We start from the raw sequence: 24867 nt of genomic DNA, 5'->3' as shown, positions 1-24867 counted from the left end.
AAAGATTTTACGCGATTACACGTCGAAATGGCCACTATCGATCCATTTTTGGACGATAGACCAGGGATGGACCTTTCGTTTTGGGCGAACAATGGTCGCAGGTTGGTGGCCAAATTTCGCCATACCAACAAGCCACATTTCCCTGGATGGAAACGCCGAGTATAAATCTCTTTTGTCTTGCGAAGACAACCTTGAACTTCGAACAGTACTTATAGGAAGAACGTCCCTGCGAATTCGATACTCACCCGACACCAGCATCAAGACAAAACACTTTCCTTACTCCACACCAGCTCATTTTCTCACTATGTTCAACCTTCCCCTCACCATTCACGGCTTATACAACAAAGTACCCGGAATCACCTCTTTTCTTCCTTGGAAGCGTCCCGTTACCAATCTCAAGACAGCCAAATCCCTCAGAAAACTCGCTCGGCAAAATTCCGTTCGCAATAGTCAGCCTCTAATTCGTGATCCGTCCATCCCTAGACGCGGCCTTCCTCCTCTCCATCCACGTAAATGCGCTCATCCTGTCCCTCGACAGCCGAGCATCGTGCGCCAACGTGCGGCTGCCTTGCGGGTCAAACGTGTTGAAGCTCTCAGAGCTTCAAACTCCCGTAAGAAGCTTCCCGTTACTCCTCCTCCTCCAACTAATCCCGTACCGCAACCCGTAAGAAAACCCATTCCACGATCAGCACCCGGGCCTAACCTCGGTTTCAAACCTGAAGCTGCCCAAGCAAAGCTCGATGCTGCTTGTGATCGGGCTGAACGCACCGGTCCTTTGCCGCGAACGTACGAGGATACGGTTTTCGTCGAGAACATGTCGAAAATGAACTTTCAGCATCGATTCCTTACGGAGATTTTCGCTACCCGCATGAGGGTGGAAAAGGCACATGGTAGGATTGAGGAAAGGTTGAGGCAGCAAAAGGAGCATGAGGAAAAGGCCAAGATTCTTCGTGCGAAGGCGAAACTGCAGCAGCAATCACAACCACCTCAACCTCAACCTGAACAACACCAGCCATATCCACAGCAGCCCCGTCCACACCTGCCTCCGCAACAAGCAACAAACCCTCCTCCTATGCCTTCTCCTCTTGTATTCCACGTAACCCCTCCCCAGCCATCTCCTAAACCGCCTCGACAGCCACCCAGCGAATCCATCCGTCGTGAGTGGGCACGCCAAGAAGAAATCCTCCAAGAACACCGCGCCCGACGTGCACACCAAGACCGTATCGCCGCCGGCGAAATCCCACCAAACACCCCTCTTCCACAACCGCTTCGACCTCAATGGAGTCTCTGGGAAAAGGCGAGGATTGGATTGGATAAGGTGTATCAGGAGGTTGCCGAGGAACGGAAGATGAGAGAAAAGAAGGAAAGGAAACAGAGGGAAGCAAGAAGGAAACAGGAAGAAGAAGCGGCTCGAGCTGCGTGGGCGCAGCAAGCCCAAGCTCGGGCGGAGGAAGAACGAAGGAGAAAGTACACAGCGGAACAACAAGAGCAGGCGAGGATGAAGGCTGAGTGGGAGGACAAAATCCGCAGAGAGACTGCGTTGGCTGAAGAGTTGAAAAAAGCTGAAGAGGAAAAAGCTCGTAGACGAGCGCAGGCTGCTCGTGAAACCGGAACCGCAGGAGTCCAACGATCTGCCTCGATCCCATTCATTCCTCCCCAGACTGACGACCCCGAACTCTTCCACTGGGAAATGTATGACCGGCGCTGGGCCGCAATCAGACGCGAAGGCGTTGAGTTCGTTCCCTTCCCTTTGCGGTTCGACCAACTCCCCTGGCCCGTTTTCCATTTCAAGCCCACATCCGTCATTACTATCGATGATCTTTCTGAAGATGACATCCGTTTTTTTGTTCTGAACACGAAGAGACCAGGGTATGAAGGGAAAGAGGCGAAGGAGAGGTTGAGGGCTGAGTTGTTGAGGTATCATCCGGATAAGTTTGGTGCGAGGGTGTTGCCATATGTTTTGGAAGTGAACGAGGAGAGGGAAAAGGTTATGGAGGGTGCGAAGAGGGTTACAGAGGTTTTGTACCAGTTGTTGAAAACCCTACCCGCTGCCTAATTCCTAGAGGACATTTTTTACACCGTGACACTCTTTTCCATAAGTTTTCACTAGTTTATGTATATCTTCTCCGTAAACCTCAGTTTCTGGACTTCTTCCTATTTATGAATTGTCTATTCCATATTCGTCGTAGATCGATAAAATTGAAATCGGACATTTATTGCATTTGTTCAACTCATACCCAAATCAAAGCAAGTACTAAACCCACGATCCCGAGCGTCACCAACAACCAAAACGTCAACCTACTACGCACTTTTCCCATACCCACTGCTTCCTTCAATGCATCCTCGATTCCCCGCGCCATCGCCTCCATCCCGAACAACTCTCTCGCCCTCTTCTTCGCTCGTACACGCATCTTTACCCGCTCCTCCTCCCCCATTCCCACAATCTCACGCAATGCCTCAGCCCAAATCTCTGGATCCGGCGCCCTCAACCACCCTGTGCGCTCGTCCGCCGGCTTATCCACAATTGATTCTACCGGTCCGCCGCTATCGCACGCAAGTACTGGGACGCCACAAAGCATTCCTTCCACGGGGACGATACCAAAGTGCTCGTTTGCTGGGGTATAGAGTAAACCAATGGTGGAAGGTGAGGTGAGCAGCGCTGTCCTTTGAGCGGTTGTAAAGTTGAGGAGGAAGAGCACAGCAGGGTTTTCAGGTGTTGTGTTGAGAGGTGGGATTTTGACCGCTTTTGGTGAAGATGAAGGGGTGATGACGTTGTAGGTCAAAGTGTGTTTTTTGGAGACGAGGTCAATAAGGGAGTAAAGTGTGAGCATGTTATCTTCGAGACGTGGGTCGTAGCCACCTGCAGAAATATTAGGATCGTCGAAACCCATGATAGCGAGGAACGTACCACCCAAAACTAGCCGTAGATTCGAAGTGCTAGGATCCTGTGTTCGTATTCTGGCGAAAGCTTCCACAGCTAGAGCTACATTCTTCTTCTTCTCAAATCGGTTTAGAGAAATCAGCGTTGGTCGGTCGCTGAAGTCGTGAGTCGTTAACGTTCCCAGTGCAAATAGTACGGCGTAACAATGAGTACTAACGATAAAATTGCAGCAACATCTGAATCCGTTACCGAGTCCTCCGTAGCCTCATACGCTGCGATATTTATTCCAGGATACACGACCTCCGGTGTTCGTTGGATCGAAGGGAAATTATCCTTGAATACTCGACCAGTGAATTTAGAATTTGCCAGTATCACATCGGCTTGACCTGTGAAGAGATCAGATGCTTTGATGAGTCCCCGCACTAAGAAAGAATTCATTGGCACATTACCACCATACGTGTAGTGAATTCCTCTAACCAATCCATAGGGTACCGATAGATCCTCTTCAGCAACCCTCCTTTCAACAAATTGCGCTCAGCTCTGACGACCGGATCCTCAATAAACTCTCCATTTGCCAAAAGCTTGTCGGGGAAATGGCAGTAGAAGACGACACGCGCATGGCCTATTGAACGGAGCAATGGTATACACGTCGACAGCTGGTCGACGAAAAAGACGTCGTACCGTGGCGCTCCGGGACTTAGGAGGTACGTTGTCAGATGTAATTGGCGTAAATGAGCAAGTAGAATGTGAAATTTCCCGTTGATTGCGCGCGGGAATGGAGGAACGACGTTGTGTACCTTCAATCGACCTAATTGAACCACAAAACTAAGTAACAAACAAGTTCGGAGTGGAATTCTCTGGCTAACACACCATCTTTGGTTTCTTCGAAGCAATGATTCGTATCATGATGGGAGGTGTATATATCGACTTTATGACCAAAATCTTGCAGTCCTAGAGCTGCATCTACAACTAGACGTTCGGCGCCGCCTATTGGAATGATATGTGTCAGAATAACAATGAGAAGGTTATTTTAAGGGAAGAAATACCAATTCCTAGGTCTGGATGTATGAACGCAATCTTAAGCATTGAGTTTACAAGAGAAATTATGCTTTCTCAACGATGGTAACTTGTAAGAAAGGACACGAAGCGCGGGAAGTTCAAAATGCTACGGCGCTAACCATCTAAATCAGGCTTCTCCATGATTCCAACACCAGATCTTTCACATTTATCTGCTCAAGACTATGAACATGTATATGAACCAGCAGGTACTCTCCTGTGACAACGGGAACTTCTCGACTCTCATGAACTCTCCCTTCAAACCGGGAATCATTTGTTGCAAGAGGATACGTTTTTGCTGCTGGATGCATTAGAAGCAGATGCTGAAGAATTGAGATCCTTGAAAGCGGTCGTATTCCTTGAAGTCGGGTGCGTAAGATATTCGAGATATCTGATCTGGTTGCTTAGTTTTACCCAAGATCAGGTTCAGGTTGTGTATCAGCCTTTGCTGGGAAAATCCTTGGGCCTTCTGCGCGTAGGTTCCCGATGAAAATAGTTCAATAATCTGCGAATAATGTATTATAGTATATTTAGCTACAGATATCAACCATAGGGCATGCGATTGTACGCGAAGAACTGGATCACAAAACAAGGTAGACTACCAAACTTCATCAATGTGGATGTGCATCGCTGAACACCCGCGTCTTTAGGTTGCTGTGCATACGATAAACACCTCCCTTACAACCGGTCTCCATCAGCGCCTCAAAAACTCTGTAGATATAATCTGCTTCAATCCTCCATACGTTCCTACAATGTCGACGGAGGCATCAGAAGCTCAGGATCTACGGGGGATTGAAGGATCATGGGCTGGTGGGTCGGACGGAATGCAGGTTACAAATACCTTCCTGGAAGTAGTTCATGTGCGTGTTCGAATTCATTGTTTGCTGGGGTACATAAAGTGATGAGTACGAACCCAGGAACTGATGTCTCCGACTGGTCGATTCTATCTTGTAGCTGTCAAAGAAAACAATATACCCAAGATACAAAGTCGAATGGAGAACTTGTACCAACTGAGAAGCAAGGTAACATCGCCGTTGATGCTAAACGTGCTTTCTAAAATATCTCTACCACAGATCATTCTAACCCGAAGAGCGGGTAGGGAGCACCTCTCCATAGTGCGCTTTGAACATACCACGGCTCCAACACTATGAAAAGACAATATATAGCTACCTGTAATCCTCGTACTATGACGAATGTCCACTTCGCCCCTGTTTTCCGCCTGAATCCCAGCGTTCGAAAGGATAAGCGCAATTGGACTCTCTTCGCGCTCCGATCAGCATGGCAGGCTTGGCTTGCAATTGGGCGAATTTGACGGAAAACAACTTGGTCATATCGCATGAGTCAAGAATCGAGCATCCTTGCTAAAACTACGCATCTACAGGTGTATCGAGTCCCTCACCACACTAACAGTGAATGCTAGGGAAGTTGCGTTCACATAGTCCAGGACTCACCTCTAGATGTGCTCGGTGCACAATCGACGGAGAACGAAATGTGTCCTCAGCTGAAATGTTTCCAGTGGGTCGTTTCACGAGCCGCAGGGTGAGATTTCATATAAGGCGCTCGTTACTCGTTGGAAAGTCGATGCAACGGGCCAGAAGATCGCAATCAAAAATTTGAAGTTTGTGAAGTGATAATGCATACCCAAATGGATGCCCCTTCTTTTCTCCAAAGACGTTCCTGCGCGACTTCAGGAATTACCGGATTCGGAATCAAAGCTAAGGATACACATCCCGCCTTCATTATAACATCGTTTCGACCGTAACATCAAACATCATGATAGAAGGAATTGATTTAGGCCTATTGCTTCCTCCGAACCCATCTTACAATGGGAGGAGAGGGCTATCCCTCATCTCAATTTAAAGGGCTCAAGAGTATTCGCATCCCCAAATCTACTAGTTCACAACAAAAGGAGGTGTAAAACCATAGCGATTATGTATTGGTAATGGAAAGTCTCCTTGAATTCATGTAAGGAAAAAGTCAATTATGGATTGGAAGAAGCGCGTCTCCATCTACTCGTACAACATATTATATTAGTTACATTTACTCAGCACAACGATTAGTACGGACAATAATCATGCAACCCATTTTACACAGATTGTCCTCAATTTAACGAACGTAGCGGGTTGCCATTCTGGGTACGAACCCTTGATATCGTCCCAATGAGCATCCATCAGTGTTTCGCGGTCCCAACCTGCGTCAATGAGTGCATCTGCCAATCCAGGCAAGTCCTTTTGTTTGGCATTAGCCAAGAACGTTTGAACGCATTGACGTAACTCCGCCTTTCCGGAATCTTCTACTTCCGCATCTGCAGTCTCCATATTCACATCTGCTGTGCTCCTATCTCCTGGTCCCTTCATAGTCATTTGCTTGTTATTAACACGAGGTAACGTCCGTTCCGTAATCACACACACCTCAAAACCATCTTGCTTTTGACGCTCAAAATAAAGCTTCTGTTGGGCTTGAATGCGCATATTTTCTGCATCTAATAGGGATATCGGAAGTGTTAGCTTGCTCAGTATGTATGCCTGCGATACGCTCCAAACTTACATTCTGCAGCAGCAAATTCCCTATCATTTCCGTTCAAGTTTCCCACTGGGTCATGCGAGGCAAGATTGTAGATCTGCAGCTCGATGAAAGGGCATTGATGACATACGAGTTTGTTCAATGTTATATCCTGGATGAGCTTCTAAAGTAGTGTACTTCTTCCTCGACACGTTCATCTGTTGACCTTGAAAGTTGCGAGGGACTGGAGAGCATCAAAAGAGGTTAGTCATACAAGCTTCAAGATTTCAAGGGTGCGAGCAGTGCCTCAGTAAAGTATTATCACTTACTTTGTCTTTGACTACTACTTGTGGTAGTAGCAAATGTGGCGGCCATAGCTACGTTGGTATTTGACCCTTTACGGTCATCTAAGAACAACAATTCGATCAGTCTAGCAAAAAAGAGGTGAATTACGACGGTCATGACGCACTGTGCATAGCCGCTCCATTATAGGTAGCCGCATCTCTATGATCGTTATTAAAGTCGCTTTGCTTAGAGTTGTCGTTGTTGACAGTTTGATGCATATCCCTCGCAGCATGATTAAAGGAACCGCCCGTTATTTCGAAGTTGCGAGAACCTGCGAAAAAGACCCCGGATATAGTGGTGGTTTGCTCAGACTGCTCAGACTGTGATGTATCCATCGAGCGAGGTGACCGTTCTTCAGAGGACGACTGTTTGTTAGAAGACATTATGCTCGAAAATAAGATGGAATATGAAGAGAAGGTGGTAAGATGCGGGGGGATCCCAAAGATTCCGACAAACTCATGAACATTTTAAAGAAAAACCTTTCCGATATCAAAAAATATCACAGGACTGCCTCGTGAAACTAAGCTGTGATTTTCGGCGGAATGGTGAGCCAATGTAGAGGTATGAGCGCTCTCGATATCGGATCTGTTTGAAACGCAGTCAGGAGGGGTTTGATAGGATAGGTGGGAACTGAAATGAACAGAAACAGATTTTTTTTTACCATTTCAATAAGTCGCGTCTGATTCCGAACCCATTGAGGCGCTTTTTCACCTATAGCGCTGTAGCATCCAATAACATGCATGCAATCGAGGGCAGAGGGCACTCCACGAATATTCACATTACTTCATTGCTTTCTGTTGAATCTATCAAATAACGTCAATATGGCAACTCCCTCCATAGTAGTTGGCGTTCGGAATGCAAGTCGGACCTATGAGGAGGACCCATGTAGCTAGGCCTTGTGGCTGGTGAGTAGCGCCGAATTTATCAGTGCCTGAACATTCAACCAATCTTGAGAAGCTAAGGAGACTATGCTTCACGCCGCGCGTTCGTTCACATCTCTGCAGACTGTCAAACGTGGTAGAGACAGGGTGGGGATTTCAACTTTCGAGCGCAGGAATGGCAGAAGTGAAACTACAGACATGACACTGGGTTAATCGCATGAATCGTTGTTAAGTTTCCATCGAATCCGAAGAAATTAGTTCGAGGAGAATGTGGCATATCTGGTGAGTTTGATGAGTCTTTTCTTGGTTGATAATAGATAATTTGAGTATACCTGCCTGATACCTGCGCTTGTGCATGCTGCCAATTCAGGCCAATCCTCGCAACGCAAATAGTGAATGAAGCCCAAAGCTTAGCCCAGTCCAGTCCAGCGACACCTACCTTTCTCAATGAATTCCACGATCGGCATTGAAAGGTTCATGTAGCAAATGTGCTCACGGGCGCCAAAGTTGGCAATTTCAACTGACGCGCGGAGCTGGAGTGATTGCTTTAACGTTCAATATCAATGTTCAACTTCCATCTCGACATTCTCTAGGACATTTCCTCGATTGCCCGAATCTCGTGTAACAACATAATAGCCTCCCATAACTTGAAATCTACCTCAGGCATGGCAGGCGCAGTGTCGCATTCTCGTTCTTCCTCTGCAGGAGTCGGTCAACAACATGCGCAGTCTCGACAACGAGGGGAATCCAAACACCATATCGCAATCATATCATGTCCGGAGATGATTCTGATGGTGCCAGCTTAGCTCGGGGGCGGCGGCGTCAGGAGGTCGACAGACAGATCTTCTTGGTGTCGACGAGGGCTGACAATAGTGTTTCACCGGATCAAGCTGTACAAAAACTTGGACAGGTCACAGGATCATGATAAGGATAGTGATATTCTACAACTGAGTTAGGGTACCGTAACTAATTCTCAAACTATTACTTACATTTGTTTCTAACATTGAAGTTCTGAATCCATTAGTTACACGCGTAAGTAACAGTAACTAATTAGTGTAAGAAACAGTGTAACTAATATGATGTTACTATTTGTAACTTGAAGAATTCAAGTAACTAAGTGTAACTTATATTCCAAGGCTTTCCCAGTTGACTGGCACATCATCCCTTCAGTTCACCTCTTCACTGATCAGTAGTTGAGAAGAACCGGAGGCCATGGCTGACTCTGGGGTATCACAGAGAGTCTGCAACTCATCTGATATCATTGCCAGCAAAGCAGGAGATGCGAGGTTGATCTCATTTTCATCAACAACGATGCAGACGGAATGACTCGCTTTTTACGGCCTCGCTTCTTGGGCATCTGAGCCTCCTTCTCTCCTTTGGACTGTTCTTCTTCATCCTCTTCATTATCCTCACTCTTGTCAGAACTGTCACCAAGATTCATGTGGGATGAGGCTCTATGAGGCTCGAACTGAAGCTTCTTCAAGTAAGTCTTGTCAAGATTGGAAAACTTAACCACAGGATGTTTTCAAGGTGTTTCTTAGTTACAATTAGTTACACTGAAAATCCTACACCCTTAACATGACATGTAAGTAACATGTTAGTAACATGAATTAGTTACATTTGTAACTTGAATTTGAATAAGTTACGGAACCCTAAACTGAGTTCAGATTTGCATTTGAACGTTGAAGTTACTGTGAGCACTGTCAATCCTGCCTTCTATTGAGCTTCGCTGACTTTGTACTCTATCGGTGGTCGTCAAGGACTGCATATAACTTTCGCTCTGTCCTCACCTATAATACCACCTTGTTGGGCGCTGAATTTCAATGAATACATGCGGATTTGCAAACTCTATGAACTGACGGAAATTTGAATATTCAGTAATGTAGCTATACACACCCTGTAGATAACTGCGAATGTAACAAAAAATGGATTCAAAGAACTTCAAACGTATTGAATATTTGAATATTGAAACTTTCAGCTATAACCTCGGGCATGGCTCGGGCATTTTTCAGATGGCGTCACCCGCCTTTTTTTGGACTTGTCACTTGTTCGATATCGATTGGGGGATTGATTTATGACTCTAACTCTTTCTTCTCTTTCCTCTCATCTTCTACATCTGCGGCCTCATCGATTTTGCGCTGCCCTCTTCTTACCAAGGAATCTCCAAAATAATCAGCAGAACCTCCGACTAATGTCATCCATCAAGCAACCTGCATGGGCTCCCCCTGTACCAGTTCAACCAGAACCAGTACTGAAGATATATAATTCCTTGACACGTACAAAAGTAGCAAATCAATATGAACCACGAATCCTGAGGCTGATAGCTCTTGCAGACAGAATTCATACCAAAATCTGGGCGGTCGGTAAAGTGGTATAACTGTGGTCCAACGGTGTATGATGCTTCGCATATGGGACACGCTCGGTACGGTTGGTGTTCATACCGTTTATATCATAAGAATTGATTATTCAAGTTTTGTTTCCATCTTTCCTCAACAGAAACTATGTCACGCAGGATGTTCTTCGGAGGATAATGGAGGATTACTTTGGTTACGATGTGCAGTTTGTGATGAATATAACAGACATTGATGACAAAGTGCGTTGTTTTCCATAACTCGTCGAAATTTCTGTTCATAAAAGACGTAGATCATCAAACGTGCTCGACAAAACCATCTCTTGGAGAAGTTTCGCGCTGATACGAAGTTGCTGGATGCGAATTTGGTATCCCAAGTTTATACGGCTTGGAGAGCTTTTCTTCGAAACGAAATGGCAGCAGGGCTGCCATCGCATGAACGTGCGTTATTTACAGAGAACGACGGAGAATTAGATAGTCAATTCAATCGAATCGCGGAACTCATTCAGAATAACAAAGAGTGGAAGCAGGAGTGCTTGAAGAGAGATGAAAAGTTCGATATGAATTTTGCTTCTGCGGTGCGTACTCTCCGTAAGCTTCTGCCGTTTTGTTTTCCATTCGAGGCTGACTTTACTTATACAGAACCGCACGCTATTGGCTGTAAGGCATGCAGAAAGTAGTTTGAAAGCCGGATCCACGTCCCAAGAAGAAGCACATAAGCTTATTGACGATTCTCAAGATATCCTTGTCCTCTTTCTCGATGAACAAGTAATTCGCTTTCGCTTCTACACCCTTAGCTCCTACTAATCCCCTTCCACCCTTCTCAGTACAAATCCACCGTAACCGACCCCTCCCTCTCCCGTAACCTCGCCTCCTACTGGGAAAAATGTTTCTTTGACGACATGCGTCGTCTCCATGTCCGAGATCCTGACACCCTTACCCGTGTAACGGAGTACATGCCGGAGATCATAACATTCGTGGAAAAGATCATCGTTAACGGATACGCGTATGAGAGCGGGGGAAGTGTGTATTTTGACACGAAGGCGTTTGACGAGGCACCGGGGCATGAATATGCAAAGCTGGAGCCGTGGAGTAAAGGAAAGAGGGATGATGTGGTGGTGGCTGGTGAAGGTGCGGGAGGTGAGTTGGTCTTCTGAAACGAACAACAAATGCTTAATCGTCACCATTCTCTTTCCTCAGGTCCATCCTCAACCTCAGCCCCTTCACAAAACAACCTCACCCGTCACTCCTCCTCCGACTTTGCCTTATGGAAAGCTACCAAACCTGGTGAACCTTCCTGGGACTCACCCTGGGGCAAGGGCAGACCCGGATGGCACATTGAGTGTTCGGTGATGGCTAGTGCAGTGTTGGGTGAGAATATGGATGTGCATTCTGGAGGGATTGATCTGGCATTTCCACATCATGATAACGAGATGGCACAGAGTGAGGTGAGTTTACGAGTTCATGAGTTCAGTTCATCGTTGTTTTCTCGTTTTGTCCCTCAATCCTTTCCTGCTGTCCGATTTTTGCGCTCTGATTCGTTTTCCTCTTTCATTCCTTCCGGTCTACATCTGCCATCTGACTTGCTTTTTTGTATTCGGTCCACAGGCATACCATGATTGCCCCACATGGGTAAACTACTTTGTACACACCGGACATCTGCACATCGAGGGTTTGAAGATGAGCAAATCATTGAAGAATTTCATTACAATTGACGTGGGTCATCAATCGTTCCTCTATATTCATTTTGGACATAACTGAAATATCGGCCAATTATAGGAAATCCTCCAAAAATACACCGCACGTCAAATCCGTCTCGCCTTCCTCACTCAACTATGGAACGCCAAAGTCGATTTTTCAGAATCCCTCATGGCTGGGGAAGTCAGGAATGTCGAGAGTACGCTTAACGTGAGTGGAAGGGTTTCGAGGTTTTCACGGGAAGATATCGGTCTGAGTTTCAGCGATTATTTTTTTCTGTAGAACTTTTTTACAAACGTAAAAGCTCTAGTCAGCCAGGCGCGCGATAGCGGGGTGACGTCGGATGGGTATCATCATTATGAGGCTGCAGAAAAGGAATTGGTAGAAAAGTACGTTTGCGTTAGTCGCCGCAGTCCCATATAGCGCCACGTACTCAAAATTTCCAGATTCCACCAATCCCAATACTCCTTCAGAGCCGCCTTGTGCGACTCGTTCAACACCCCTGAGGCACTAGATGTATTGCGGGAGCTTGTTTCGCGGACGAATACCTATCTCAACTCCCGGGGGAAAGCGGTGAATGTTGGGGTTGTGGAAAACAATGCGAGATGGGTTGCAAAGATGCTGAGGATGTTCGGGCTTGGTGAAGGGGAGAGTAGTGAAATTGGATGGGGTCAGGAGAGTAGTGCGGAGGGTGGAGCTGTTGATGTGTGTTCTGTTCGTTTCCTTTTTTCGTCCCCACTTGATTGAAAACCTGCCGTAGCGCGAGGAAATTCTGATGCCGTATCTACGAGCATTATCCACATTCCGTGACGGTGTCCGCCGGCTGGCAATCGACAAGGGGGACTCTGCTTTGAAAGATATCCTTGCTCTTTGCGACAAGTTAAGAGATGAAGAGTTGATACCGTTGGGTGTAGCACTGGACGATCAAGAAGGTATAGCCATCCGTTTTTTCGTTTCTGTCATCTATCTATGACTAAGTGGGGAAAATGTACATCTTCTAGACGGTAAAGCCCTCCTCAAACTCGCACCTCCCTCTGAGCTACTCAAAGCTCGAGACGAGAAACGCGCCATTGCCCTAGCCAAACAAGCTAAAAAAGAAGCCGCAAAAGAAGCCGAACGTCTGAAACGTCTAGAGAGATTAGCCAAGGGAAGAGTAGACCCGAAGGAGATGTTCAGACCTCCGAATGTTAAAGAGGGATTGTATGGGTCGTATGATGAGAGCGGGGTTCCCATGACGGATGGTGAGGGGAAGGAATTGAGTAAAAGTGCGAGAAAGAAGTTGGGAAAGGAGAGGGAGACGCAGGTCAAGCTGCATGAAGAGTATTTAACGAGTCTGTAGGTTTGAGGATGGATTTCAGCTCGGAGCTGTGCGAGATGGGTATCTGGGACATATTTAGTGATTGTGACAGTAATAATATGTTTAGAAAAATCATAACCTGCCATTGGCATGGAAAGCCTAAGATGTCCAGTCGCTTTCCGCGCCTCAATATTGCGGATCCAATTGCCAGCCAACCAACCATCACGATCTCATTATCTGGAAAACCCCATTAATCCTCGGGTTGGACTTTTTCTACTCATCTTTAACGCATGGCCTCACCGCTCAGTGGTAATACAACTTCGTTATCCAAACCACTGTACAACGGCGAACATGCAGAGGCACTGAAATTCTAAGCTCATAGATTTCGAGGAGCAGACGTGGCAGAGACAATCATGTTACGAAGTTGAAATATGGGCCAGAGGATAGTTCAGACTCAGGAGAAGCTCAACGCTTAAGAAAAGATTGAGTCGAACTCTAGATTTTGCATCCTATCTTATCCTAAAGCCTGATAGAGACGTGATTACAACAAACAAGCTGTACTTTCCAATTAGCATAGAACTAAGTAAATTAATGGACCTGAAGTCGGAAAGAGTAAAAATCAAGAGACTATATCAAGCCGATAAGTGGCACTCGATACGCAACAATAGCAAGCCCTGCTCAGACTGCTGCTGCTTCAAAGTTGGAGGTGATGAGATAATCAATCAGATCGTATGGCAGCTCTGGATAGTCCATGACAATCACTCCGTAGTGTGCAAAGCCATCAGCAGCAAGTTTGTGGCCCAAGTGGCGGTTAATTCCAGGGGTGAACTCGCTCCAGGTGTCCCAGTATCCAATCGCAAGTTGCCAAGGCGCAACTGGCCCACTTCTAAATGGTAAAGTGTGTATCATGCTAGTATAGTTGATATAAAGGTTCAAGTGGCTTTCGTCTGCCCTGGCCTGATCCATGAGCGTGGTCACAATACCAAACTTCTGCGGGATAATCTCGCTCGGAGATCCAAAGAACTTGAATTTGTCTTGTATAACCAAGTTGCCATCCTGGGTGGGGATTATGAAACGAGGAGAGTCGTGGTTATCAGCCCAAGAAGTAGCGTTTATACCGATCTGCTGACTCGCTGCATCTGCCCTATAGCGACGAATGAGCTGTATCTTCCCTTTAATGCCAGAAAGAAAAGGCACAGTCGTCCCTGTGTTCCAAAGGTCTTTATTGAGATCCTGACCGATGAGCGTGGTAGCGGCAAGAGAAAACGAAGCAAAATCTGGATTATCTTTGATTTCGTCGCTGAGTTGGATGATGAGGCCTTCTGCAGGGTGAGAACGAAGCCAAGAGTAGATATCATCCAGGACATGCTGAAGGTACATATCAAGCGCGTAGGGTCCGTGATACATCATGAGCGAACGATCGACGAGCTTGCAACGCAAGTCAAAGTAACGGATGCCTGCATTGAGCTGGGCAATGACTGACATACTCTGGGTTGCGACCCAAGGAACAGCACTTATCGCACAGGTATCATGAGTACCCGGAATAGTGATGTCGGTGATTCGAAGATTCGGTTTCATGTTCGCAAGAGCAGTCATCCAAGAATCAGGCGTATAGTCGGTAAGGGTGGCTTGGGACCACAGAAGATCGCGAGCGTCAGTGTGTGCATTGTAAACAACAGTAATGACATTATTGAGGATGGCTATTGCTGGGGTGTCGGAAGAAGAAGATCCAATGGACTCGTTATGTTGCCAAGCGCCGTTATTGAATGTGTCCACCAAGACAAGACCTTTGTCCTTGTCATCGTGTGACTGGAATGCCATCAATGCAATGTTCTTGTTGAAGCCGGTGGCACTAACACCATATGCAGTCTTTTGGCTCGGGGACCCAAATGTCCTAAACCACGATTTGGTGGATGTATTGAATGTAGTATTCGTTGTGTGGCGATCGTCATTATTTTCGGCGAAAAGGAGACACAACCGATCCAGAAGGAGGTAGAGCGCCGGAGAGCCCCAAGTTTTCTCGTTGGCACTCATCGGGCGCATCCAGCCATCCTCTGGATCCCAAGTAGTCCAATTAAGAGAATTCCCATCTCCTTGGAATGCACAAAATAACCTGCCGTCGAATGCTTGCAAGGAAGGGGTAGCACTAGAGCGAGCAAAGAGAGAGCGTTTACCCCACTTCTTCGCAATATCGTCGTATTGATAATGAACGAGACTACCATCGACGGAGTAGGCTGCATGAAGTACACCATTACAGTCAGCAAGAGCAGGACCAGCAGTTGGATTATCTGGAACCAAGCCGGTCCAGTAGTTTCCAACAAACGCTGTCTTGGGTCCCCACGACTGATTATCACTAGTAGCATGGTATAGAAGGCCATCGTTTTTGTCGAGCCAGAGACACCATAACTCTCCGTTGTGAACAGCTAGTGCAGGAGATCCACGAGCGGGCCCCTTACCACCAGGGAACATTTGGTTTTTATAGGACCACCTATACAGACTTGTTCCAGGTTGTCCTTCCTATATGAGGGCCGGTCACCGAACAATGTCTAAACGTTATATGTAAATGCTTACATCGGAGGCGTGGTTTTCTTCTGTCTGAGCTGCAGGCATCTTGTATTGTATATACACTATAACTTGTTGTGTTGGTGTCTTTCGATGGATTAACTGCACTCAGCATGAAGCTGCTTTTATACCGAATCGAAATGTTCACCCGACCAATACCTGACGAAATGGGCAAAACACTGACTTTGGGGGGAATATCTTATCGGACTCTTGATTGGATTCAATGGTAAGCTGCATCATCCACCTTGGAAAAAAAAAAACAAGGCCGCAAGCCATATTAAATGGACCGAAATTCGTACCAGTTGGCATTGAACTATAGTTTATGTCTTTTGTGAAAAACTGAACCCCGTAAGTCTTGGGCGGAGAGGTACATTGTCAGGTCCTGCGCATCGTGCGGAGGAGTTTCGACCTTAGCAAGATCTTGTTGGGCGGAGGGGTGTGATTATCAAGGCAGCTCTTCAAGCTTCATATATTACTTTGAGGAGATGTTGCGATACTAGTGGGCCGGATGCTGTAGTTCTCCTCGAACTTAACTGAAACTCCGCTTCGTGCGTTCCAATAGATACAGATACATTTGTTGAGCGCATTGAGTTCTCTTTTCATGAACTATCGCTTTGATGCGGATATCGTCGAAGGCTATTTGAGTTTCAAGACTCATGGACAGTAACTTATCAGTGTTGATTATCTCACGTGTCTGAAGATAAACGAAACGCCACTGGCCAGCGACAACCATTGCTGAAACGATGTCCGAGCCAGTTACAAAACGGCTACACATATCGGGGCTCACTCCTTCCCTCACTCCCGCCGACCTCTCTGCGCGTTTATCGCATTTCGGGACTGTCAAATCTTTAGATGGGTTTGGTTTGTTAGACGGAGTGGGTCAGCCAAGAAAATTTGGTTACGTGACGATGGAGACAACGAGCGGGAGTCTGAAAAAATGTACGTGGTAATGCAGTATATAAGGCTCGTCATTAAAAGAAACAGGCCTCTCGACGCTGAGTGGAACGACATACAAAGGAGCCAAATTGCGTATTGGAGAAGCGAAGCCGGATTTTGCCGAACGGTATGTACATAGTACTCGTGTTCGAGTCGCGAGTGGAATTAACACAGTATTTAGAACAATCAAAGAAAAAGCGAAAGAATCTGAACATCCTGTCAAAAAACCGCGACTGCGCTATAGCAAATTTTCCGGAACCCAAGCCTCTGATATGTCCCTCGTAACTCGCGAAAATGCGTCACAACGCGTAGGATGGAAAGTTATGCCTTCTGGTCGTGTGGTCAGGACGATGAAGATGAGGCCTGGCAAGCCGTTGCCCCCGTTACCAGTGCATGTGAAGGACTCTAAAGATGGGAAGAAAAAGAAAAAGGTGAAAACTCCGGATACCAGAGCAAGGTCAAAGACTATCGACGTTACAAAGTGGGATGGGTCGTATGTTACTGGTGTGTTTCTTGGTGGAGATGAGGTTCTACCGATAGCGCAGTTGAGAGAAGGTCTCCACGGTGTAGTGGAAGAAAGGGTCCAGGACAAGGAGAAGGAAGAGAAGGAGAGGAAGCAGAAAAAGAAGGAAAAGAAGGAAAAGAAACAACAGGACAAGGATATGGAGGAGAAGAAAAAGAATGTGAATATACTCGAAATTGTAGACGTTCAGGCTCTTCCCGATCCTCTGGTCCCAGAAGCACAATCAAAACCCCTATCTGCCCCTACCGTGACTACGACAACAGCTCCGTCACACGAAGATCCATCACATTCCGTGGACCTTCTGACAGAAAAAGCTCAGACTCTCTCGTTATTGAATTCCTTTCTTTTCTCGTCCAAATCAAAACACGACAACATCCCGGTAGACTGGGATTCTGACGTCGATCTTGACGAAGCGAACGTAATTGAAGTGCGGAATCCCGCGAAGGATGTTGATGAAGGGTATGAGATTGTCCCGCGAGCCGATGAAAACGAAATGGACGTAGACGTTAACCAAGGACCGGATAACGACGAGCGGGAGGACGAAGAAGAAAGTGATGACTCGGACAGCTCAGATGACACACAGGAAGAAACGCCTATGCAGGTCGAAGAAAAAACTCTGCCTCCACGTCCAAAAATCAATCCCTTGAAAGATCTGTTCGCACCGCGTGAAGACGAAGGTGCGAATTTCTATCTTCATGATGTTCTCCTCTATCCATTATTCAGCAACTCAACTTTGATTTATCTCTTATGACTATTCAGGCGGATTCTCCCTTCTAAATCACCTCGACCTCGAACTCGATGACAACCTTGACTTGGATATGGTTCCGTTCCTCACTTCCGTGCCAGCGGCTTTGAACGCGCAACCATTACAGCCTCCTGCATCCGCAAAAATCTCAATATCACGTCCCGTTCACCAATATCACCCAACACAACCAGCTCCACCGATCACTCTCGACCCAAGTAAACCTTTATTCTTCCCTCGCTCGATAGCTTTGTCCGCTGCAAACGCGTCCTCGTCTCCATTCTACCACCACCAGACTCCAGAAGAGATTCAGAAACGGTGGGAGGAAAACAAGGTTGAGCTGACAAGGGGGTGGAAGAAACGGTATAGAGAGGCAGGGAAGGTTAGGAGGAGGAGAGGAGGAGGGGTTGAGGATTAAATTGGTTTTGATTGGGGAGAGAGACATAGGCCAAACATGAGATCATACATATACAACTAAGTGGCTAGGGGATTCATCAAAGTCCTCTGTCTGCTTTAGCCTGTGCTATAATCTCCGAAACATCCATTTTACGCGGAATAATATCACAAGAGAATGGTGCCGGACGACTGCAAAGCCAAAAATTAATACGTGGATAGTAACCGAAAACCAAGTGTTGTGACCTACACAATAAGACCTTCGTTGAACTGAAGGGAATCAGGAAGGATAGGATTTCCATCTGCATCTACTTTAGCCGTAATGTTGAACGCCCAAAGCAGAAAAGCAATGTGGATAAACAAGCTGTTGTTTGCTATATACCGACCAACACAGATTCTTTTGCATTGTCAATGATTGGCGATGAGAATGCATGCCAATGGTTGTCTATCAAGCAGCCTACCTTTTTCCAAAGCCATAACTATAATGTCCCTCATCCTTAGTGTCTACAATTGAAGATTGAAGGTTTCCGTTTGCATCCAGGAATCTCTTGGGATTGAAATGTTCGGCGTCAGCACCATAAACTTCGGTGTCATGATGTAAGGACCTTGTAAGAACAGCTGAGCAGAATCATTATGTTCAGTATTGAGAATCTTACCAGATGTTCACGAAACAAGTTGTGTCCTTAGGTAGAAAATAACCTTCATAATAGTCATCTTCACTAAGTCGATGAGGGAGCCCTGTCACGATAGGGCTTGAGCGCAACTCGAGCTACCACCATCATTACCAAACAAGCTCACCTAGTGGGGATACCCCTCTCCAGCGTAAAATTTCTTTAACTGTAGCTCGTATGAACGGCAGGTGCTCATAGTCATCAAAAGTCGGAAGCCGATCCGGTCCAACAACCCGATCTACAGGATCTATTGAGCACTGAATTTAATCTGAATATTACTTCCTCACCAAGTTCATCTTGTGCGAGCAGCTGTGCCTCTGGATACAAGATCATTGCTTGCATGAACCAAGCAAGTTGACCGGATGTCTAAACAAATATCACCGATCAGTACAATGATAGAAGAGACATTGAGATCTCCGACTCACAGTTTCAGCTCCAGCGGAGCTATTGCTAAACTCAGCAAATGATAATTTGGCAGTGGGGATGTCAACGCACTAGATGGAAACAGAGTTCCAGGATGCCTCAAATAAGTTTTCAGTTTCTTGAAGAATCTTTGCAGCTACGCAGGTTACATCGTCACCTGCATCCTTGAGTTAGATAGTCAGTCCATATTACACACGTACGATTGGTATACTCTGCTTACCATCCGCTTTTGCACATCTGCAGACAACTCCTCAAACATAACCGAATCATGGTTAAACGCATTTTCTGCATCCCGCCTCCATGCGCACATCCATTTCGGGAGATATCTCATCCATTTGAAATGCTTGAATTCAACCCAGAAAGAGCCAGGAGCTGCCGCTATAAGGAGCTGTTGGTTCATCCGATTGATGTGCAAAACATTTGGGTGGGCGGAGTCTATGAGGGGCGGCCAGCCATAAACTATAGTAAGTGTAAGAGATGTCGAGGCACGTTGAAAATGGTCAGTGAAATTTTCCGGGTCGGCCAACAATTGATCGAGCATAATGACAGACTCGGTCTCTTGGTATGGGAAATACTCCTTAGCTGTCTGAGCATTCATTGCTCTGTGAACAGATGGGGTCAACGAGACGTTGTGTATTGTGGTATGAACAAACCCACTCATGTGCTCCTCGCCGTTTTTTCCTCCACAACTCATCTGCTTGGGTCCAGGCCCAATGCATACCACCAGTCAGCAGATTGAGAACAACGAAGTCAGGCCGATCTGAGTAAATGTTGGCTCGTCGATCTAGAAGGTCTGCTGCTGTTTTATGTGTTCCGAGCACGATTGTGTTCTGACCTGCGATATTGAGATAAACGATAGGCCCTGTTGCAATAATCAGAATTTTGAGGACCTCGCACAAATGAACGCTCCTCACCATATTGCTTCATCCACTCATCAAAAACTAACCATGGCCTACTTGTAGGAAGCTGAAAAAGGTTTCCGATGACTGGAAGCCCCGTAGGTCCAGGAGGTAGTTTCGAACGCGGAGGTATACGCAACTTCTTAAAAAGTCGAAGGGCAATGAGGATGACCCCGATATAAAACAGTACTGTGCTCCACATCCTTGAAAGTTTGCAAGTAGCGATAGTCTATACAAGTCATCTCTGAAGCTTAAATATGGCCTGAATTGTATATGACCTGGTACTGTTGGAGCTCGAACCTTCAAAGTCCAAAGAGGAGCGTCAGGTGTTCATCTGGTGGATTCGCTATCTTCACGTTGAGATCTGTCATACAACAAGTCCCAGTGACTCGGACAATGGTTGTCTAAAGCATTCTTTCATTGGTTCCACGAGCACGTACTATTCCCGACTCAGACGCGTCTGCATGCGAATTGTATTCTTCCTGGAAAGAAGAAGATTGAAGGGATTGATAAATCTAGTGCTGAGAAGAAGATGAAGACGGACGGGTCGGAAGACATAATGGCGCTGATTAGCGCACGGACCAGTTTGATATCATCCTCTAGTTCTACGACAAGCAATTCCCAAGAACTCCAAGTGCTCTCATAATTCATGGGCCACCTAATCACACTGGCTACGTACGCCATTCTATGCTTTCTCTTTCTTTGCTGAGACTGATAAAGGGAATGATAAAGATGGTTTGTTCCTTCAAGGTAAATTGGGACTCGCGATGCTAATTATACACTGTCCGATTCAAGCTCGTTGAACCAATGGGCTTTAGACTTTCAGGTATTTTTGGGGCTTACTGTGTCTATGTGATTGACGGAAACGATTAATCTATTCATTAAGGGTAACATGGAAAGAATACTGGACAGTATCGCTGTCGCTAAAAGACGAGGCGCGACGTTGAGAGTAGGACCTGAGTTAGAGATACCGTATGTCCTCACTCATCTTCTACTCTTTTACCTGCTGATCTGCCCTCTTAGTGGATATGGATGTCTCGATCATTTCCTTGAAGGTACACAAGGGCTGCGTAACTCAATCTATGCTACGGATTGAACTATCAATGACCAGGCGATACCGTTCTTCATTCATGGGAGGTTCTGGCGAAGATTCTGGCATCTGAAGAGACTTCAGGAATTGTGTGCGATCTGGGAATGTGCGTACCCTGCAACTGTATCCTGACAAGACTCATGAAGTATGATATATGTTTCAGGCCTATAGAACATAAGAACACCATATATAATTGTCGTGTAATTATCCAAAACCGCAAGATTCTCTTAATTAGACCGAAGATGTGGTTAGCTAATGATGGAAACTATCGTGAACTACGATACTTCACTCCCTGGACCAAACACAGACAAGTCGAGGATCACTTTTTGCCAAGAATTATACAGGTTGTCACAGGCCAGGTCCATAATTCCTCTGTCGATTCCTTCAAAGAGTATTTAATCCTTTTCTTAGACCAAAGTACCCTTCGGAGACGCGGTTATCAGTACAGCTGATACTTGCATTGGGGTGGAATTATGCGAGGAACTATTCACGCCTGCGAGGTTTGCAAATTAGATTTTAAATTCTATATTCCTCCTGAAGCTTTTGTTAGCCCTCATATTCTCATGGGATTGGACGGTGTCGAGATTTTCACTAATTCTAGCGGTAGCCACCACGAACTGCGTAAGCTTTACACCCGCGTAGAACTGATCAAGGAAGCTACATTGAAGGTATGTAAACTTTTCCACTCTCAGCATTCTCTCCCACTTACTTCGGTCTGCAGCTCGGTGGTGTTTATCTGTACTCAAATCAACAAGGATGCGACGGTGACAGACTCTACTACGATGGATGTGCTTTGATCGCTGTCAATGGCCGAATAGTAGCGCAAGGCTCACAATTCTCCCTCAACGACGTCGAGGTAGTGACTGCTACGATCGACATCGAGGATGTGCGTTCCCATCGCGCGAAGAGTAGTCGAAGTATGCAGGCAGCGCAGGCCGAGAAGTACCCACGAATCGAGGTTCCGTTTGCTCTGTCACTTGGGAAATTCGAGGAAGTACGTGAGGAAGATATGATCGGGTTCTTGAGCACTAAGACGATGGAGGTGAGGTATCATCGGCCGGAAGAAGAGATTGCGTGAGTGTGCCCTTCCTAATATCATTCTTGTCCTCGAATCTCACATTCTTGACAGCCTAGGACCGGCATGCTGGCTTTGGGACTATCTCCGTCGTTCCCGCACCCAAGGCTACTTTATCCCTCTCAGTGGTGGCATAGACAGTTGTGCAACAGCTGTTATCGTGTTCTCGATGTGTCGCTTGGTCGCTGAGGCGGCGCGAAGAGCCGATAAGCAAGTGATTGCAGATGCCCGCCGGATTGCTGGGGAGCCGGAAGATTCCGGGTACATCCCTTCAGACCCTCGCGAATTCGCGGGGAGGATTTTCCATACATGTTATATGGGTACCGAGAATTCCAGTGCAGAGACTAGGAATAGAGCGAAGAATTTGGCTGGTGCGATTGGAAGGTGCGATACAAGATTCGGCCTTTGCTCAAGTTGCTTTGACGGATTTCTTGCCCAGCTATCACATTGATTTAAACATGGACACAGTCGTTACCGCAGTGCGGAACCTTTTTGGATTCGTTACTGGTGTAAAACCAGAATTTCGTGCGCATGGAGGCTCGAATGCAGAGAATTTAGCACTGCAGAATATTCAGGTGAATACATTCTTCCTCCAGCTCCCTTACCGTTGTTCTTTTTCCAATCGAAAACCGCATAACGTCTCGATTTGCCGTTGCAAGTTGTTTTCCACTCACTTGCTTGTTCACGATCTCTTAGGCAAGGCTGCGGATGGTCCTTGCATACCTCTTTGCTCAGCTTCTTCCTTGGGTACGCGGGCGTGTCGGTGGTCTTCTTGTTCTCGGTAGTGCAAACGTTGATGAGAGGTACGTGTTGCCTTATTTTCGATCCCCCATATCCTTCTTCCTGTTCCCCTTTCTACCGATATATAATCATTGCGCGTCGTCAGTGACGATACTAGTTGATCATGTTTTATGGTCTATTCTCATCGCGTTTTTAATCTCCAATCTTCATCTTTGTTCTCACATTCATGTATACACATTCGTCCAGTCTTCGCGGTTATCTGACCAAATACGATTGTTCTTCGGGTGAGTATTCTCCCCCCTCCTCTACATGCAACCGGGTGCTAAGAGTCCGGTTATATCTTCCAATCAGCTGATATCAACCCAATCGGGGGAATCAGTAAAACGGACCTAAAGAAATTCATTGCTTGGGCAGAAGGTTCATTTGACTTGCCTATCCTGAAAAGGTAAGGAGGGCTGAGCAAGCGGAAAGCCACCTCGAGGCGAATTAGTCAACATTGACCTCGCACTTCGTCATTATTGACGCCTCCTCGTAGTTTCCTAGATGCTACGCCTACCGCGGAGCTTGAGCCAATTACGGAGAATTATGTGCAAGCTGATGAGGTAGGTTGTTGTTCTTTGTCATCCTCAGATTCTTTTTGGTCTTCCCGCTAAAATGGTAATGATTGCTGTAGGCGGATATGGGTATGACCTACGATGAGCTCTCCGTCTTCGGTCGGTTGCGCAAGGTGGAGAAGTGTGGTCCGTACAGCACGTTCACAAAATTGGTACACGAGTGGGGTGGGTTCTTGTCCCCTCTGCAGGTGAGCTTCGTTTACGATTGACTCGAAGTATCATGCGTTAACAGCGCTTTTACCGACAATTACCACACTGACTCATTTTGCGCTCACTTTGCACTGGCCACGAACAACAAATGAACAGATTGCAGAGAAAGTCAAGCTGTTTTTCTTCGAACATGCACGGAATCGACACAAGATGACCACTTTGACACCTTCCTACCACGCTGTGAGATTTTCATCTCTTGAATGTGGATCGATGACTGATTCTTTCATTCGTTAGGAATCATACTCTCCGGATGATAATCGTGCGATCTTTCCTCACCTCTTTTCTTGCTTCACTTATTGACTGTGATGTCAGGATTCGACCTCCGACCGTTCCTCTACCCCTCTCGATTTCCCTGGCAGTTTAAGAAGATTGACGAGGTCGCAGAGGCGTTGCCGGATAGATCATATCTAACTACGACGACTGTCGATCATAAGAAGACGGATTGACATGGAAAGTTGGATCAATTTGTTTGTCAAGGTCTAATTTGAGTCTGTAACAGTGGCATTACAGCTATTACCGTAATTATATGGAATTCGATTTTTTTGAAAAGTTGTAAGGTTGTATTTGGCATCACCTTCTCTTAGACGTGCATCTACACTTTCATTGATATTTGCGCGTTGTCGACATCGTTTCTATTAGCTCCAATGCCATCAAGAGTTATTGCTGGCAGTATAGACACACATTCTCCGCGGACAAACTGCCTCTGTTGCACACAGCGATGACCTCGCTTTGCACGCCCATACTTCCGAAGAGATGTCTTGGCATTACGAGCAGCCTCATCAATGAACATGAGCATGTCTTGTTGTGGCACCAGCTTAGCTATCTGCAGCATGAAATGTGCCCGCTCAAGGTCATTGCGCTCGAGTGCCCGTACAGAGACAGTCTTCCGAGATAGGTCTAATTTCCGAAGTGCGCGTACAAGTGCTTGCACTGAGACACGAACTCGGCAACATCTTTCTAGCTCTGCTTGTATTTCAT

General features: G+C 46.3%; 9 protein-coding genes across 9 annotated transcripts; 5 read left to right on the top strand and 4 right to left on the bottom strand.

The window, feature by feature from the left end:
• Positions 1–304: 304 nt before the first annotated feature.
• Positions 305–2056, top strand: C8R40DRAFT_1066723 (uncharacterized protein; the record flags this gene model as incomplete). Its single annotated transcript, XM_046225810.1, has 1 exon — positions 305–2056. The coding sequence occupies one exon, from the start codon at positions 305–307 to the stop codon at positions 2054–2056; it is 1752 nt and encodes a 583-aa protein (XP_046090079.1).
• Positions 2057–2231: 175 nt separating this feature from the next.
• On the bottom strand, positions 2232–3967 carry C8R40DRAFT_1037283 (mannosyltransferase; the record flags this gene model as incomplete). Its single annotated transcript, XM_046223651.1, has 6 exons — positions 2232–2860; positions 2909–3036; positions 3099–3267; positions 3339–3689; positions 3752–3868; positions 3928–3967. 6 exons carry the CDS (start codon positions 3965–3967, stop codon positions 2232–2234), a joined length of 1434 nt encoding a protein of 477 aa, XP_046090078.1.
• A 112-nt stretch (positions 3968–4079) lies between these two features.
• C8R40DRAFT_1037264 (putative methylase) lies at positions 4080–5088 on the top strand (the record flags this gene model as incomplete). Its single annotated transcript, XM_046223649.1, has 7 exons — positions 4080–4146; positions 4222–4306; positions 4357–4412; positions 4463–4530; positions 4588–4797; positions 4855–4959; positions 5011–5088. 7 exons carry the CDS (start codon positions 4080–4082, stop codon positions 5086–5088), a joined length of 669 nt encoding a protein of 222 aa, XP_046090077.1.
• Positions 5089–6009: 921 nt separating this feature from the next.
• Positions 6010–7167, bottom strand: C8R40DRAFT_1166949 (uncharacterized protein; the record flags this gene model as incomplete). The annotated part of the gene is made up of 5 exons (XM_046230935.1): positions 6010–6419; positions 6485–6529; positions 6591–6683; positions 6769–6846; positions 6909–7167. The coding sequence occupies 5 exons, from the start codon at positions 7165–7167 to the stop codon at positions 6010–6012; spliced, it is 885 nt and encodes a 294-aa protein (XP_046090076.1).
• A 2689-nt stretch (positions 7168–9856) lies between these two features.
• On the top strand, positions 9857–13052 carry C8R40DRAFT_1037236 (tRNA synthetases class I (C) catalytic domain-containing protein; the record flags this gene model as incomplete). Its single annotated transcript, XM_046223647.1, has 13 exons — positions 9857–9949; positions 9999–10087; positions 10162–10258; positions 10309–10593; positions 10658–10783; positions 10843–11155; positions 11234–11463; positions 11624–11731; positions 11795–11923; positions 11996–12102; positions 12160–12418; positions 12474–12645; positions 12715–13052. 13 exons carry the CDS (start codon positions 9857–9859, stop codon positions 13050–13052), a joined length of 2346 nt encoding a protein of 781 aa, XP_046090075.1.
• A 636-nt stretch (positions 13053–13688) lies between these two features.
• C8R40DRAFT_1166947 (PLC-like phosphodiesterase) lies at positions 13689–15479 on the bottom strand (the record flags this gene model as incomplete). Its single annotated transcript, XM_046230934.1, has 1 exon — positions 13689–15479. One exon carries the CDS (start codon positions 15477–15479, stop codon positions 13689–13691), a length of 1791 nt encoding a protein of 596 aa, XP_046090074.1.
• Positions 15480–16315: 836 nt separating this feature from the next.
• On the top strand, positions 16316–18191 carry C8R40DRAFT_1066717 (uncharacterized protein; the record flags this gene model as incomplete). The annotated part of the gene is made up of 4 exons (XM_046225809.1): positions 16316–16511; positions 16557–16635; positions 16690–17708; positions 17791–18191. 4 exons carry the CDS (start codon positions 16316–16318, stop codon positions 18189–18191), a joined length of 1695 nt encoding a protein of 564 aa, XP_046090073.1.
• Positions 18025–20485, bottom strand: C8R40DRAFT_692315 (cytochrome P450). Its single transcript, XM_046235885.1, has 11 exons — positions 20175–20485; positions 19918–20122; positions 19481–19862; positions 19333–19424; positions 19263–19281; positions 19125–19203; positions 18965–19075; positions 18823–18904; positions 18628–18771; positions 18417–18563; positions 18025–18358 (listed from the first exon to the last, which is right to left on the bottom strand). Exons 1-11 carry the CDS (start codon positions 20359–20361, stop codon positions 18268–18270), a joined length of 1539 nt encoding a protein of 512 aa, XP_046090072.1. The 5' UTR covers positions 20362–20485; the 3' UTR covers positions 18025–18267.
• A 323-nt stretch (positions 20486–20808) lies between these two features.
• C8R40DRAFT_1036909 (uncharacterized protein) lies at positions 20809–24335 on the top strand (the record flags this gene model as incomplete). Its single annotated transcript, XM_046223626.1, has 19 exons — positions 20809–20834; positions 20955–20985; positions 21046–21131; positions 21183–21214; positions 21271–21355; positions 21413–21608; positions 21661–21749; positions 21800–21917; positions 21971–22323; positions 22379–22708; positions 22764–22899; positions 23021–23127; positions 23312–23349; positions 23417–23510; positions 23601–23667; positions 23739–23867; positions 23986–24069; positions 24124–24148; positions 24202–24335. The coding sequence occupies 19 exons, from the start codon at positions 20809–20811 to the stop codon at positions 24333–24335; spliced, it is 2160 nt and encodes a 719-aa protein (XP_046090071.1).
• Positions 24336–24867: the final 532 nt, after the last annotated feature.

The sequence above is a fragment of the Lentinula edodes genome (assembly GCF_021015755.1).
Source record: "Lentinula edodes strain Le(Bin) 0899 ss11 chromosome Unknown C8R40scaffold_5, whole genome shotgun sequence".
NCBI lineage: Eukaryota > Fungi > Basidiomycota > Agaricomycetes > Agaricales > Omphalotaceae > Lentinula > Lentinula edodes.
This window is presented reverse-complemented; position numbering and strand designations above follow the sequence as displayed.